The sequence below is a fragment of the Ranitomeya variabilis genome, chromosome 6 (assembly GCF_051348905.1).
Source record: "Ranitomeya variabilis isolate aRanVar5 chromosome 6, aRanVar5.hap1, whole genome shotgun sequence".
In the NCBI taxonomy this organism is placed as follows: Eukaryota; Metazoa; Chordata; class Amphibia; order Anura; family Dendrobatidae; genus Ranitomeya; species Ranitomeya variabilis.
The window spans coordinates 424,913,377-424,930,303 of NC_135237.1; the positions used below are offsets into that span (position 1 = coordinate 424,913,377).

Genomic DNA, 16,927 nt, shown 5'->3' on the forward strand with positions numbered 1-16,927 from the left:
TTGTATTGATCTTGAGACCCAACTTCCCTCATTGTCAAAAATCAATGTAGTTAGAGTAGATGTGTTCTTCAAATTGCTCCTTCATTTCTCTTTTTAAGTTGTTAGTCCGTGCAGAGGCGAAACTGGATATACAAGACAAAGACGGTGACACCCCTCTACATGAAGCCCTCAGGCACCACACTTTGTCTCAGCTGCGCCAGCTGCAAGATATGCAGGATGTAGGCAAGGTGGACACTACATGGGAACCATCGAAGAACACGGTGAGTGTCTCTGGGAAGCGAAGGTTTCAGTTATATTCAGTGTTCTTGTTATCATGGATGTATGATAATGCATATTATCTAATGTATTGCTGCAATGATCTGATTATCTGTGAACAACTAGTAGTTGTGGAATAGCAACAGGGCCTTTGTTGAAAAAATGCTGTATGCACTAATTATTTCTTGGCCTGTAAAGACCTAATATGAAGGAGGTTTACAATCTTTCAGCTTATCATGGGACTTGGAACGCAAGGTGGAGAGAAGAAGAGTGCGGCATCCATAGCCTGTTTCCTTGCTGCTAATGGAGCTGATCTCACCATTCGCAATAAAAAAGGCCAGTCACCTCTGGATCTGTGTCCTGACCCCAGCCTGTGCAAGGCCCTGGCTAAGTGCCACAAGGAGAAATCAAGGTACAATTCAATTTGTTTGGGTAACTTCATAATGCCACGAATAGCATTGAGGATTAAAAAAAACTGCAATGCCCATAGAAACTGAACATATTCATGTGAGTTCACATCCATACTGTGGTGTGTGTCAGGGAGTTGTACTGTTCGTTTAGGGTTTCTTTAATTTACTTTATAATGCAAGATCCCCATATAATATAAACCATATAATGTCTGGTGTTAAAGCTCTCTCACAAGTTTTTGATTGTTACCCATTTTGGTTATACCATACAGCCATATATACAGTCATGATGACATGTTTGCGATGACTTTGATGCTTTTGAAATGACATCACCATTGAAACATTGTGGCATTACTGTCCGGTCAGGCAGAAGCGAACAGATAAATACTTCAATTATTGTGTTCCCCCAGAAGCAGCTCTACTATTCCAAATGACTGCCATCACTGTCTTCTCTGCATTTTCAGATGGTGACTGGCGTGCTATATTTCACCTTGCTGTGATAGATCTAATTAACTTGTACGGAAATGGCATTTTTGCTCAGAAACCTTTTATTTCCTAACCTATATTTTACTCTTGTCTAGTGGTCAAGTGGGATCTCACAGTCCATCTATGATAAATAATGACTCTGAGACTCTAGAAGAATGCATGGTGTGCTCAGATTTGAAGAGAGATACACTATTCGGTCCGTGCGGCCATGTGGCAACCTGTTCATTATGTTCTCCACGTGTAAAGAAATGTCTGATTTGTAAAGAGCAAGTGCAGTCTAGAACGAAGGTAAATAGAAAACAAAAGCAATTATAAATGTCTTTAATTTACTTTATAATGCAAGATCCCCATATAATATAAACCATATAATGCCTGGTGTCATTGGATTGGTGACCTCAGATGCTTCCTCTCTGTCATCAACAAGATATGAAAATCTATTTGTAGTCTGTCTTTATTCCTACTGATCTATTTACACTCCTCAAGATTGAAATTGCCACACCAAGAATGAAAGTTCTTGGAATTATGAAAACCACAGCATCGCTAAACATGTTAATGATAAGCAAATGATGGAAAAATGGACACAAGCTTTTCTAAACATTTTGATTCATTCCATATGAGTGCCACATGCAATTACACGTCTTGGCTGCCATCAATTAAAAAAACAATGGTTGTCTGAGGAATGTTCTGCCACTCTAAATGCACTTGGGCACAGAATTCATCAAGATTCTCTGCTGGCAGCTCTCTTTTTAATTGTCAACTAGTAACATCCCAGATGTGCTCCATGAGGGACAAGTGTGTAGACGCTGCAGGCCATAGTAGCACACTTATGAGTAACATGCAGCATGGTATTCATTAGTACCTGGCCGTGGCCTCTATAGGGACAGCTGATTTCTTGGGGGTACCAGGTGTTACACCTTCACCAATCTGATATTGATGATCTATCCTAAGGATATGCTATGCCGGGTATAATCTGTGGTTTGTTTCTATTGTGCAGATAGAAGAATGTGTTGTGTGCTCAGACAAGAAAGCAGCTGTGCTGTTCCAGCCATGTGGACATATGTGTGCCTGTGAAAGTAAGTGCTATGACCCTGCAGCATTACCTAGTAATGTGTAATTACACACATGATTGCTTGATGGCGGCGTCCTTACACTTCCTATGTGATCACCTATGCATTTTGGTAGCCATTAAATGTCCCATTACATAGTTGGCTTCATGGTGTAATAAATACCAGCCTTCCTGAAAGATGGCTGTGTATTAAGCTAATGTTTATACCAGCGGTGGATGTACTTGCATATCCAATTTTAGGTTGCCGACATGTGTTCACACTGTTCAAGTTCTCTGTGACCTTGGCAATGTCTCACTAAAACCCTGCCCACCGCATAACATAAAGCCTTTTCCCAGTGACCGGGAAACTCCTGTCCAGTCATGAGCATTCTGCATTTTGTTTCTCTAGTAAAGATACGTCCGGTCACCCCCCAGCCCCTCAGTGGTGTTTTCAGTGCTTGTTCTTTTGCCTTGTCTGAGATCACTACATGATGTTTCTTTCCAGACTGTGCGAGCCTTATGAAGAAGTGTGTGCAGTGTCGTGCTCTGGTGGAACGAAGAGTGCCTTTTGTTGTATGTTGTAGTGGGAAGGGTGCAGAAGACGTCACAGATGACATTGGTAAGAAGGATAGAAAAATGCAAAAATAACATGACTTTTTAAAATTGAAAAATTGATCAGTATCAAACCTTGATAAATGCTGACCAAACGGCGCTGTTGTGCCAATGCAGATTGAAAAACGTAGATGCTGCAGGTAGTTAACCCTTTGTGAAATTAGACAAAGTTTCAAGTTCAGAAAGGAGTGAAGTCCCCCCATACATAAATATTAGCACAAAATGTGGTTTTAAAACATAACTTTTACTAGTTACTCATCTAAAAAGAGGTCATTACCTCTATAAAAACAATGTGACTATTTTCCCATCACACATCTCCAAATAGATCTCTCAAACCCCTATCTGCTGCAGGCCGCAACCGCAGAATAAAGAAGGAGAAAAAAAATTCCCTCAATACAGGCCGGAGTTTTGGCCACGCCCACCGGCAATTAGCCCCACCCACTTTTTCTGGCGCTTTTCGTTCCCTGTGATGAGCTCCCACTTCCTGGTCTCGGCGGCCATCTTGGGACACCCACAGCCCTGATGCTGCAGCACTGCTCCAGCGTTTCCTATCACAGCCCTCAGGACTAGCGTTTTTCTCTGCCTACACTGCGGACCTGCCCTGGGGACTCAAGACACAGGACCTGGGTAAGCTGCAGACACATAGCTTAAAGGGCCACTGTCACCCCCTCCAGCCGTTATAAACTAAAAGAGCCATCTTGTGCAGCAGTAATGCTGCATTCTAACAAGGTGGCTCTTTTTTAGTTTTAGGTTCAAGTATACCCCAAATAAAGCGTTTTTATTCTTAGCCACAATTCCTGTCTCTAGCCAGGTAGGCGGGTCCTCACTCCCCAGCTTGACCAGCTCCTCTGCCGTCACTCCAATCTTCCTGCGCTTTTGCTGCCGCCCCCTCAGCGCTGTTATCGTTTCAAAACCGGCGCCTGCGCTGTGCACTGGTGTCCTGCGCAGACGCAGTAAGCTCTGGCCGTCTGACATCCCAGCCAGGCTTGCACACTGCGCCTGCGCGGGCATTGCGACCACCCACCTTTGGAATCCCAGCCCCGCACTGTGCATAATGCATAACACATAGTGCGGGGCTGGGATTCCAAAGGTGGGTGGCCGCAATGCAGGCGCAGTGTGCAAGCCTGGCTGGGATGTCAGACGGCCAGAGCTTACTGCGTCTGCGCAGGACACCAGTACACAGCGCAGGCGCCGGTTTTGAAACGATAACAGCGCTGAGGGGGCGGCGCCGAAAGCGCAGGAAGATTGGAGTGACGGCAGAGGAGCTGGTCAAGCTGGGGAGTGAGGACCCGCCTACCTGGCTAGAGACAGGAATTGTGGCTAAGTATAAAAACGCTTTATTTGGGGTATACTTGAACCTAAAACTAAAAGAGCCACCTTGTTAGAATGCAGCATTACTGCTGCACAAGGTGGCTCTTTTAGTTTATAACGGCTGGAGGGGGGTGACAGTGGCCCTTTAACCCTTCCCCTGCTAGTAAGCGCTTTCCTCCAGGCTTTACTATGTCTCAACCAAAGCCTCACAAAAAGTCTGGGAAAACCCACACTGTATTTTTCGATGCATGTACCTCTTGTAAGGTATCATTACCCAGGGGTCACAATACTGCCTTGTGCACAGCTTGTGAACCGGTGACTGCGCAGGAACCTCCTGTTGCTGATACTGAACCCAGTGAGCCTAGTCCCCCTGAGTGGGCTACCTCCCTTTCCCAGTCTATGGCATCCCTGGCAAAAGCGTTAGACTAGTTCCGAGACCCTTCCTCTAACCAGGGCACTAATAAGGACGACGCTTCCGATGGTCAGAACCCCTCGTACTCCAGGGGTCGTACCTTGCCAAGGAGTTCTCACTCTTCCAGGAAAAGGACTCATGCCATATCCCCAGACCATCACCGGTTTTCGGGTAATGAGAGCTCCATTTCTCGCTCCCCTTCCATTGGGGCTAGTAGAGAACCTGTTTCAGAGGACGATTCTGATACATCCCTAGATCAGGAATTTCATCACGATCAGGAGACTCTCGACCTTATTTAAAACGGATCATGCCGTGTCCTTTAAGAGGACCAAACGAGCTCACAGAGTGTTCGCCACTCATCCCGAGTTTAAAGGGCCACTGTCACCCCCCCCCCCCAGCCGTTATAAACTAAAAGAGCCACCTTGTGCAGCAGTAATGCTGCAGTTTTACAAGGTGGCTCTTTTAGTTTTTGATTCATTTATTACCTCAATAAAGCGTTTTAAAAATTGGCCACAAATACCAGATATTGTACCTGGAGGCGGTCCGAATCGTCCTCTATGAATCTCCCAACTGCCGTCACTCTTCTCTTCAGGGGCGATGGTCGCTGCCCCCTGAGCGCTGTTGTTTCTTAAATCCGGCGCCTGCGCTGTGCGTGCCTGCCTGGGGCCCGCACTGTGTTATTCATTATGCACAGTGCGGGGCTGGAGTTCCTGGGCATGCGCACTGCGCTTGTCAGACGCTCCCCCGGTCCCCCGCCTTCCAGCATTGCCGGAATATACAGGTTTCATTGCCGACGTTTTGTACAGCCACAAAGAACAACGCTGGAAGGCGGGGGACCGGGGGAGCGTCTGACAAGCGCAGTGCGCATGCCCAGGAACCCCAGCCCCGCACTGTACATAATGAATAACACAGTGCGGGGCGGGGATTCAGGAACAGGGTGGCCGCACTGCCCGCACCTGCGCAGTCAGGCACCCTGCGTCTGAGCTGTGACTGACAATGAAGACTGCGCAGGCCCCAGGCAGGCACGCACAGCGCAGGCGCCGGATTTAAGAAGCAACCGCTCAGGGGGCGGCGACCAGCGCCGCAGAAGAGAAGAGTGGCGGCAGTTGGGAGATTCATAGAGGACGATTCGGACCGCCTCCAGGTACAATATCTGGTATTTGTGGCCAATTTTTAAAACGCTTTATTGAGGTAATAAATGAATCAAAAACTAAAAGAGCCACCTTGTTAGACTGCAGCATTACTGCTGCACAAGGTGGCTCTTTTAGTTTATAACGGCTGGGGGGGGGTGACAGTGGCCCTTTAAGCAAATTGTTGAATCTCACAGGATCCGTCCAGATAAAAGATTCACAGGGCAGAAGCCCATGGAGTCCAAATATCCCTTTGCCCAGGATCTAAGAAAAGATTGGTCACAATCTCCCCCAGTAGATCCTCCGGTATCGCGCCTGGCTACGACATCTGTTTTATCCACCTCGGAGGGCGCCTCTATTAAAAATCCAACCGATCGTCAGATCGACAATATGGCGCGTTCAGGCTTTGAAGCCTCAGCAGCCGCACTCTTTCCATCTTTTGCCGCTACATGGGTGGCTAAGGCTATGACCCACTGGGCTGAGGTCTTGTCTTCAGCAGTACTGGATACCAATCTTCCCCCCCGAGATAGCAGACCTCGCTACTCAGCCAGAGCTGGAGATTTTGTAGTGACCACGTCCCTGGATGTCGCTGACTGCGCTTCTCAAGCAGCAGCAAATGCCATCACCATCCGGAGGTCCTTATGGCTCAGGGACTGGTGTGCGGATTCTACTTCCAAAAAGTCATTGACTTCTCTCCCATATCAGAGCGGTCGCCTTTTTGGCAAAAAGCTCGATCAGTTAATTTCTGACGCCACTGGAGGGAAGAGTAAATTTCTTCCACAACAAAGACCCTCTCGGCCCTTTCGGAACCTGCAACCACAGGCTCGGTCCCGATTTTTTTCGTTACAACTCAAACTGGTCCTCTACTTCCACATCTCCCGGTTCTGGCCGGGCACAACGTGGAGACAGAGGTTCACAGGCCTCTTTTAAGCCTTCGCCTTCGTGGAGAGGCAGGCCAAGGCAGCCGGGATCCAGAGGCGCCAGAACGGGCAGACCTTCCACACAATGACTCCCTGCGGTATCCGGGGGACACCCTCAAAGTAGATGGCCGCCTGCTTTCCTTCAGAACCGCGTGGCTCTCGGTCGTTCACGACGAGTGGGTCCGCGATCTAGTGTCCTCCGGATACAAGATAGATCTCTTATCTCGTCCTCCAAACCGTTTTTTCCTGTCTTCTCCTCCCAGGGCAAAAGCATCAGAGTTCTTCAAAGCTATAAGCTATCTGAGAAAAGATGGAGTTATTATTCCGGTCCCTCAAAGCGAAAGGTTTCAAGGTTTTTATTCAAACCTCTTCATTGTTCCAAAGAAGGACGGTACAGTACGGCCCATACTAGACCTCAAACTGCTGAACAAGTTCGTCAGGGTACGACGGTTCCGGATGGAATCGCTTCGTTCTGTCATCGCCTCCATGGAAAAAGGCGAGTTCCTGGCGTCTATAGACATCCAGGACGCATACCTCCACATTCCTATTTTACCTTCTCACCAAAGGTTTCTTCGCTTTGCAGTTCAGGAAGATCACTTCCAATTCGTTGCTCTGCCCTTCGGCCTCGCCACTGCTCCCAGGGTATTCACCAAGGTCATGGCAGCTGCCGTGGCCATACTCCACACCCGAGGAGTGGTGGCGCTTCCATATTTAGACGATATCCTCATCAAAGGCCCCTCTTTCCGCTCCTGCAAGGAAGCCGTGGCCGTCACAATAGAGACCCTTTCTCGTCTGGGTTGGAGGATAAACTTAAAAAAATCTTCCCCAGTGCTGGCTCAGCGAATTTCCTTTCTAGGAATGATACTCGACTCGTCCCGGGGGTTGGTTCTTCTTCCCCCGGAAAAGATCTCAGTCTTACAGCGAGAAGCTCTCTCAGCCTTGCTCTCACTCTCTGCGCTTCAGTATGAGAGTCCTCTGCAGGATGGTAGCAGCTATGGAGGCGGATCCATATGCCCAACTACACCTCCGTCCTCTACAGTATGCCCTCCTGGCTGTTTGGGACAGGAACCTGTTCTCCCTAGACCGTCGGTTCCTCCTTCCCCAGCGAGTCAGACAGTCTCTCAGGTGGTGGACATTGAAATCCTCCCTGAATCAAGGTAAGTCTTTTCTTCCAGTACACTGGCTGGTTGTGACGACAGACTCCAGTCTTCTAGGCTGGGGAGCGGTGTTCCTTCATCACACTGCTCAGGGCCGCTGGTCCCCCCAGGAATCACGCCTTCCAATCAACATCTTGGATATCCGGGCGATCAGGCTGGCACTTCTCCAGTTCCATCCCTTCCTAGCAGGTCACCCAATCAGGATTCAGTCCGACAACGCCACTGCAGTGGCATACATCAACCGCCAAGGGGGAACCCGCAGCAGGGCGGCCATGACAAAGGTAGGCCACATTCTCCGATGGGCCGAGGAAAACCGCTCAATGATTTCTGCTGTTCACATCCCGGGAGTGGACATTTGGGAGGCAGACTTCCTCAGTCGGCAATGCCTCGACTCCGGGGAGTGGTCTCTCCATCCGGAGATCTTCCACCAGATCTGCTGTCGTTAGGGAACCCCGGACGTGGATCTGATGGCCTCACGGCTGAATTCCAAGGTTCCCGACTTCATGGCTCGGTCCCACGATCCGGCAGCCATCGGGGCAGACGCTCTTGTACTCCCGTGGTATCATTTTCGGCTTCTGTACATATTTCCCCCGCTTCCTCTCCTGCTGAGTCATCAAGAAAATCAGAGCGGAGAGGGTACCGGTAGTCCTGACTGCGGCAGATTGGCCGCGCCGGGCGTGGTACGCGGAACTAGATCAACTAGTTGCCGACGTTCCCTGGCGATTACCGATTCGAGGAGATCTGCTATCTCAAGGCCCCTTTTACCACCAGAGCTCAGAGGCCCTGTGTTTGATGGCATGGCCGTTGAGTCCTGGGTCCCTAACCCAGGCAGGTTTCTCTCCAGAAGTCATAGCTACCATGATAAGTGCTAGAAAGCCTACGTCTATGCGTATCTATCATCGCACTTGGAAGACTTTCTTTTCATGGTGTAGCGACCGAGGACGTTCTCCTCTACATTTTTCCATCCCCTCCATTCTCAAGTTCTTACAAACTGGTTTGAACTTGGGTCTCGCCCTTTAGTTCTCCCAAGGGGTAGATCTCAGCCCTGTCTGTTCTCTTCCAACGCAAAATTGCCAAAAGATTACAGGTCAAGACGTTTATTCAGGGGGTCTCCCATTGGGTGCCCCCCTATAGGATGCCCTTGGAACCATGGGATCTTAACCCCTTTCTGCCAGCTGACGGAATAGTACGTCAGCTGGCAGAACCCCCGCTTTGAGGTGGGCTCCGGCGGTGAGCCCACCTCAAAGCCACGACATGTCAGCTGTTTTGTACAGCTGACATGTGCGCGCAATGACCGCGAGCGGAATCGCGATCCGCTCGTGCCCATTAACTAGTTAAATGCCGCCGTCAAACGCTGACAGCGGCATTTAACTAGCGCTCCCGGCAGCGCGGCCGGAAGTGCTCGCACCGCTGACCCCCGTCACATGATCGGGGGTCAGCGGTGCATTGCCATAACAACCAGAGGTTTCCTTGAGACCTCTATGGTTGTTGATGGCCGATTGCTTTGAGCGCCACCCTGTGGTCGGCGTTCAAAGTACACCTGCCTTTCTGCTACATAGAGGTGATCTGTATTTCACCTCTATGTAGCAGAGCTGATCGATTGGGCATGCTTCTAGCCTCCTATGGAGGCTATTGAAGCATGCCAAAATTAAAAAAAGTGTTTAAAAATATAAAAAAAATAAAAAATATATAAAAGTTCAAATCACCCCCCTTTCGCCCCAATCAAAATAAAACCATAAAAAAAAATCAAACATACACATATTTGGTATCGCCGCGTTCAGAATCGCCCGATCTATCAATAAAAACAAAGGATTAACCTGATCGCTAAATGGCGTAGCGGAAAAAAAAATCAAACCGCCAAAATTACGTTTTTTTTGATTGCCGCAACATTGCATTAAAATGCAATAACGGGCGATCAAAAGAACGTATCTGCACCAAAATTTTATAATTAAAAACGTCAGCTCGGCACGCAAAAAATAAGCCCTCACCTGACCCCAGATCACAAAAATTGGAGACGCTACGGGTATCGGAAAATCACACAATTTTTTTTTTTTTAGCAATCTTTGGAATTTTTTTCACCACTTAGATATTAAATAACCTAGACATGTTAGGTGTCTATGAACTCGTAATGCCCTGGAGAATCATAATGGCAGGTCAGTTTTAGCATTTGGTGAACGTAGCAAAAAAGCCAAACAAAAAACAAGTGTGATATTGCACTTTATTTGCAATTTCATCACACTTGGAATTTTTTTCCCGTTTTCTGTTACACGGCATGGTAAAACCAATGATGTCGTTCAAAAGTACATCTCGTCTCGCAAAAAATAAGCCCTTACATGGCCATATTGACGGAAAAATAAAAAAGTTATGGCTCTGGGAAGGAGGGGAGCGAAAAACGAAAACGAAAAAACAGAAAAAGCTCCGGGGTGTGAAGGGGTTAATCTGGTCCTCGGAGTCTTGCAACAGGCTCCTTTCGAACCTCTACAGGAGGTTTCCCTGTCTCTTCTTTCATGGAAAGTTGCTTTTCTAGTTGCGGTCACCTCTATAAGACGAGTCTCCGAGCTGGCGGCTCTGTCCTCTCAAGTTCCGTTCCTGAACTTTCATTAGGATAAGGTGGTTTTGAGGACATCCCCCTCTTTTCTACCGAAAGTTGTATCCTCTTTTCATCTCAATGAGGAGATTGTCTTACCCTCACTCTGTCTGGCACCAGTCCATCTCATCGAGAAGGCCCTTCACACACTGGATTTAGTGAGAGCTCTTAGGAGATACATCTCGCGGACAGCGTCTTTCCGCAGGTCAAATGCCCTATTCGTGCTCCCGGAAGGACCAAGGAGAGGGTTTCCCACTTCCAAGGCGACAATAGCCAAATGGATCAGTTCGGCTATTCAAGAGTCCTACCGAGTCAGAGGTCTTCCTGTCCCAGCAGGGATTAAGGCTCACTCCACTCGGTCAGTGGGTGTGTCTTGAGCCATCCAGCACCAAGCTTTGGCAGCACAAGTTTGTAAGGCTGCGACTTGGTCCAGCTTGCATACCTTTACAAAACATTACCACATTCACTCTCAAGCCTCGGCAGATGCGACCATCGGCAGACGAATTCTGCAGGCGGCTGTGCCGCATCTGTAACTTGTGGGTGCAAGTAGCAATTGCAGTTGTTTCCCACCCAGGGACTGCTTTAGGACGTCCCATGGTCCTGTGTCCCCCAATGAGGCGTAGGAGAAAAGGAGATTTTTGTGTACTAAAATCCTTTTCTCCGAGCCAATCATTGGGGGACACAGCACCCACCCTGTTAGCCTATTGGCTTTGGTTTTTGTTGAGTTAGCTTGGTTTTTGACATAGTTCATCCTTGTTAAATATTAAGCTCCTACTGCTTACTGGTTCACTGAGAGCCAGCAGGAGGGTGTATACTGCAGGGGAGGAGCTATTCTTTCTGTGTTTACTTAGTGTCCTCCTAGTGGCAGCAGCATAACACCCATGGTCCTGTGTACCCCAATGATTGGCTCGGAGAAAAGGATTTTACGATGAGTACACAAAAATTTCCTTATTCCATATCAGGAGCATTTGGGCAGCGTCTCCCTTCAGTCAGGGGAGTAAAAAGGCAGTGGCACCCTTATTCGCCACCACCCTTCTTAAATATATATATGTCATCAATATTAGTCAGGACACCTGTCCCACAGACTTCATAGATTTGTAAACACATAGTCCCATTTATTAATCCTTTTAGAGGCCTGTCTTTTGTTCCCTCATCAGATCCTAATATCTTTAAAACCATAAAAGATATACATCTATTTGCTAGAAAATTAAGGTGGCGGAAATTTTTCTTAAAACAGGACAAAAGGACTAGTGAAATATTGGACATCCCAGTGGACTTGCTACCTGACGTTAGACTATTGGATAGTGATGGTGATCCGGGTGCGACTTCCACTGGTTTGGGTCCCTTTACAAATTGCAAAAAAAAGTGTACTAAAATGCCACCGAATCAGGGGGATGACTCCTCAATTTATGTCTTTGTAAATATGGTTTCAAGGGATCTGAAAGATCTGGATAAGAGGAATGCTCTCTTTGAGTATAACTCTAGTAAGGAGGACATAATGGCCATCAGGGATCTTGAACAGGACCACCACATTGTAATAAAACCCTCTGATAAAGGGGGCAATGTGGTGGTCATGGATGCTGATAACTATGCCTTGATGTGTCAAGATATCCTAAAAGATGGAGATGCTTATGCAGTATAACGCGATAACCCTATGAAAATCTTCCATGATCAGCTTAAAATTCTGTTGGAAAATGGACTAAGAACAAAGGTAATTGATAAAAATGAGTTTGATTTTATATTACCACAAAATCCAGTAATGGCTACCTTTTATGGCCTACCGAAAATACACAAGGGTACAAACCCCCTAAGGGGGAGGCCTATTTTGTCTGGTGTAGGTAGCCTTTGTCAAAATCTTGGGATTTATATTGATCAGATATTACGACCCTTTGTATATGCGCTACAATCGTATAGTAAAGATACAGCTGACCTCTTGTTGAAATTGGAGGGTTTAACTATCGATTCAGACTGTATTCTGGCTAGTATTGATGTTGAAGCTTTATATTCTTCAATTCCACACTCAAAAGGCCTAGAAGCGGTGGAATATTTTTTGCCTATGCGAGGTGTTCAATGTCGTGAACACAGTGATTTTGTATTGAAAGCACTAAATTTTTGCCTCACAAAAAACCTTTTCACCTTTGATCATAAGTACTTCCATGATCTCAGGGGCACTGCAATAGGGAGCCCCTGTGCCCCCACTTATGCAAATTTGCTCCTGGGCTGGTGGGAGGAAACAATGATCTTTGGGGAAAGAGGCCCCCAGAATTGTGAAAAAGTGGAGATGTGGGCCCGATATCTGGATGATATTTTTGTGATCTGGAGAGGTACCCCGGATGAATTTTGTGCGTTCGTAGAGAGATTAATCGTAATCCAATTCGTTTGAGCTTTACCCTTTTTGGATGTTATGATTAAAACATCAGAAAGTGGGGTTTTAAAAACATGTACCTATAGGAAACCTACGGCGACAAATGCTCTGCTCCATTGGGATTGCAACCAACCTGCCCGACTGAAAAGGGGGATTCCAAGAGGCCAATACTTACGAATCTGTAGAAATTGTTCCGATAAAAAGACCTTGAAAGAGCAATCGGATGATTTGGAAAGGAGATTCCTTGAGAGGGGTTACCCTAGGAGGGTTTTACAGAAAGCATATCAAAATAGTAAGACAAAAGATAGAAGTAATCTGTTGAACCCCCAAAAAGAAAGAACAGAGGAACAGGATGTCGTAAGTCTTATAACCACATATAGTAATGGAAATGATAAAATCAGAAAGATCTTTGAAAATATTGGCCCATTTTGGAGATGGATGAGGAGGTAAAACCCTTTTTGGGGGGGTATCCACATATCACACATAGGAGGGGCCGCTCGCTACGGGACCGATTAGTACACAGTCACTTTGTGAGACCAAAAATAGAGACGTGGTTAAAATCAAATGTAAAGGGCTGTTTTAGTTGTGGGAACTGCATTGTGTGCCCGTTTATCCAGAAATGTAAAACTTTTAGGGGTACTAATACTGATCAGACTTTTATCATTAGGGACTTTATAAATTGCCGGACGGAGGGGGTAATCTATAAAGGGAACTGCCAATGTGGACTTGAATATATTGGGAAGACGAAAAGAGAACTTCGAAGGAGAATAGGGGAACACCTTGGAGACATCGAACATAAGAGGGATACCCCTGTTTCCAGACGTATAAATGAGGCCCATGGTGGTGATAAAACAGCTATAAAATTTATAGGCATTGAAAAAGTGGGGAAACCCCTGAGAGGAGGTGATTGGGATTGCCTCATCCTACAGAAAGAGGCAAAATGGATTTACCATCTGAATACAGTCGCCCCAAATGGACTTAATGAGCAACTAACCTTTGGCTGCTTTATATAGAATGTGCTCGTTCTGTATCAGAATTTTTTGCCAAAATACCTTTTGCACCAGAAAATATTTGACATTCAAAAATCTTCCTTTTTCCAGAAAAGAAAGGGACTTCTCCACGAAAAGATCCTTCCCATAGAGTTTATTTTTATATTTTTTGCTGTTAATTGATTAAAATAATTTATTCTGAAATATTGAGATAAATGAAAAATATTTTCACTCGGTACTGTACCTTTAAAATGAGGATGATATAACATTAGGATAAATAATTAAAATGCCTCTTACATTATAGTCCTATATAGTCTACTGGAATGGGAGCAATATGGATGGAATATTTGGGAAGTAAAAAGATCCGAGTGAAATACGGGGAGTGTGACGTGGATATAGGTGGAACGCAAGTGTCGGGTGGGAGACGTGCGTTCCAAAGAGTGGAAATGAGCTAATTCCTCACGTGATCCGGAGGAGGTACACTCCGGGGACTTGAAGTGAGGTAAATGGAGCGCTTTTGCGTTCCAACAACCCGGAAATGGTGTATGCTCCAGAGACCGGAAGTGAGGTTGGTGCAGCGCATTTGCATTCCAGAAACCCGGAAATGAACGCCGAGACACAGGAGAAGCTCACTACACGTGAACCGCTAGTCCTGCATTTAGGGGGATCGAATTTATCGATTAGAAACAGGTGAGAGATGTAATGATTTTGAATGTCTATACCCCTTTCTAAAGGATTAATGAATGGGACTATGTGTTTACAAATCTATGAAGTCTGTGGGACAGGTGTCCTGACTAATTATTGATGACATATATATTTAAGAAGGGTGGTGACGAATAAGGGTGCCACTGCCTTTTTTCTCCCCTGACTGAAGGGAGACGCTGCCCAAATGCTCCTGATATGGAATAAGGTGCCAGTCCCCTGATGAATCACTTTGCTGAAGAAACGCGTCGGGAGGCACGCAGGGTCAGTCCAGGGCTGGCTAGATATAGGGCTAGCTGTGGACTGCCCTTGTAAGGGCAGGAGTCATTGGGGTACCAGGGTCAGCCGGAATTAGGGACTGACAGTGATTATTTGGACCCAGACTCCGGAGTCTGCATTAAAAAGAAAAAAAAGGAAAAAAGCTGGATATGGTGAGATTGTTCCTTTTTTCCCCTATATTATGTATGAAATAATTTGTGGCAGATTTACTCTATTAAGATATTTGTGAATAGTATATGTAGGAAATAACTCAAGGGGAACTCTCTGAGGTGGGGTTCTGGGTTGTATACTTTGATTCACGTTATATATCTCAGGTAAAAAATCTATTCCACTCTTATCTCTGACAGAGAATAGGGATTTGTATTATATTCCCCTAGATAGGGGTTTGAGAGATCTATTTGGAGATGTGTGATGGGAAAATAGTCACATTGTTTTTATAGAGGTAATGACCTCTTTTTAGATGAGTAACTAGTAAAAGTTATGTTTTAAAACCACATTTTTTGCTAATATTTCTGTTCCTCCCGTTGGAAAAAAGGTGAAAGAATTTGATTTTCTTCTCTGGCTATACACTGTGTTCCAAATTATTATGCAAATAAAATTTCCTCATATTTTCTCTAAATTACCTATCTGAATTGCAGTCATTGTTATTTCCCAGTCATCTACTATTCTAGTATAATTGCAATGTTTTGGAACAAACTGCTTATGAAAACAGTATCTTTTTAAAAAAAAATAAATAAACACTCAAAATGCATGTTCCAAATTATTATGCACAGCAGAGTTTTCAACCTTTTTTTTTTTTATTTTGAACAAAAAAATGGTCAATTGTGAAGTTATAAGCATTATCAGCTTATTACAAATTGAAATCAAACCGTTTTCAAGTGAAAACTTTATTCTAGGTGATGTTACATTTGCACATAGGACCCCTTGTTCGAAAGAAGCTTCTGAACTCTCTCGTCCATTGAATTTGTCCGTTTTTGGATGGTTTCTGCTTCAATTGTTTTGCATGTGGACAGAATACCCTCCCAGAGCTGTTGCTTAGATGTGAACTGCCTCCCGCCATCATAGACACTCCTTTTGATGATGCTCCAGAGGTTCTCAATGGGGTTGAGGCCAGGGGAAGATGGTGGCCACACCATAAGTTTGTCCTCTTTTATGCCCATAGCAGCCAGAGATGCAGATGTGTTTTTTGCAGCATGAGACGGTGCATTATCATGCATGAAAATGATCTTGCTGCGGAAAGCACGGTTCTTCCTCTTGAACCATGGCAGGAAGTGTTGTTTTAGAAACTCCACATAGATTATGGAGTTCATCTTTACCCCTTCAGGGATCATAAAGGGGCCGACAATCTCTCTCCCCATGATTCCAGCCCAAAACATTACTCCACCTCCTCCTTGTTGGCGCCTTAGCCGTGTTTTCATGGGGTGTTTATCAACCAGCCACCCTCCACTCCATCCATCTGGACCATCGAGCGTTGCACGGCACTCATCGGTGAACAATACAGTTTGGAAGTCAGTCTTCATGTATCGTTTGGCCCACTGGAGCCGTTTCTGCTTGTGTGCAGTGGATAGAGGTGGTCGACAGGATGGCTTACGCACAGCTGCAAACCTCTGAAGGACCCTGCATCTTGTTGTTCTGGGGACGTTGGAGGCAACAGCAGCTTCAAAAACTTGTCTGCTGCTATGACAAGGCATTTTTGCAGCTGCTCTTTTAACCTTACGCAATTGCCTGTTGGAAAGAGTCCTCAATTTTTCCTTTTCAGCATGCACACGTGTGTGCTGGGAATCAGCTACATACTTCTTGATTGTGCGATGATCACGATGACGTGTCTTGGCAATGTTGATTGTAGTCATGCCTTGACCTAAATACTCCACAATTTGTTGCTTCTCAGCAGCCGACACATCGTTTTTCTTTCCCATTTTGGCAAAAAATGTAGGCTGCTTAATAATGTGGAACAACCTTCTTAAGTAGTCTCGCCTTTATTTGGACACACCTGCCAAACTAATTTGCACAGGTATCTGCAATTGCTTTCAGTGATATAAAGAGCCCTGACACACATCACCATCAATGTGTTTAAATGACAAACAAAAAAATTCTAACCTTATCACTCCTAAACTCTTTGTGCATAATAATTTGGAACACAGTGTATATTTCCCCCATACATACTAACGTCGGCCGAACCTGCCAATATCAGTGTGTTTAGATGACAGTCTCATGTGTATGGAACAGATAATTGTCGAGGGGACATAATGTTTCTGCATACTCGATTTCAG

At 45.7% G+C, this 16,927-nt stretch overlaps 1 protein-coding gene across 2 annotated transcripts in view; it reads left to right on the forward strand.

The window, feature by feature from the left end:
* Positions 1-16,927, forward strand: part of MIB1 (MIB E3 ubiquitin protein ligase 1) — a 196,266-nt gene that overhangs the window by 163,452 nt on the left and 15,887 nt on the right. For both annotated transcript variants that reach the window (XM_077270343.1, XM_077270342.1), the window contains exons 15-19: positions 99-260; positions 486-667; positions 1,244-1,436; positions 2,143-2,221; positions 2,699-2,812. In XM_077270343.1, the coding sequence (XP_077126458.1) occupies positions 99-260; positions 486-667; positions 1,244-1,436; positions 2,143-2,221; positions 2,699-2,812 (730 nt within the window). The remainder of the gene's footprint in view (positions 1-98; positions 261-485; positions 668-1,243; positions 1,437-2,142; positions 2,222-2,698; positions 2,813-16,927) is intronic.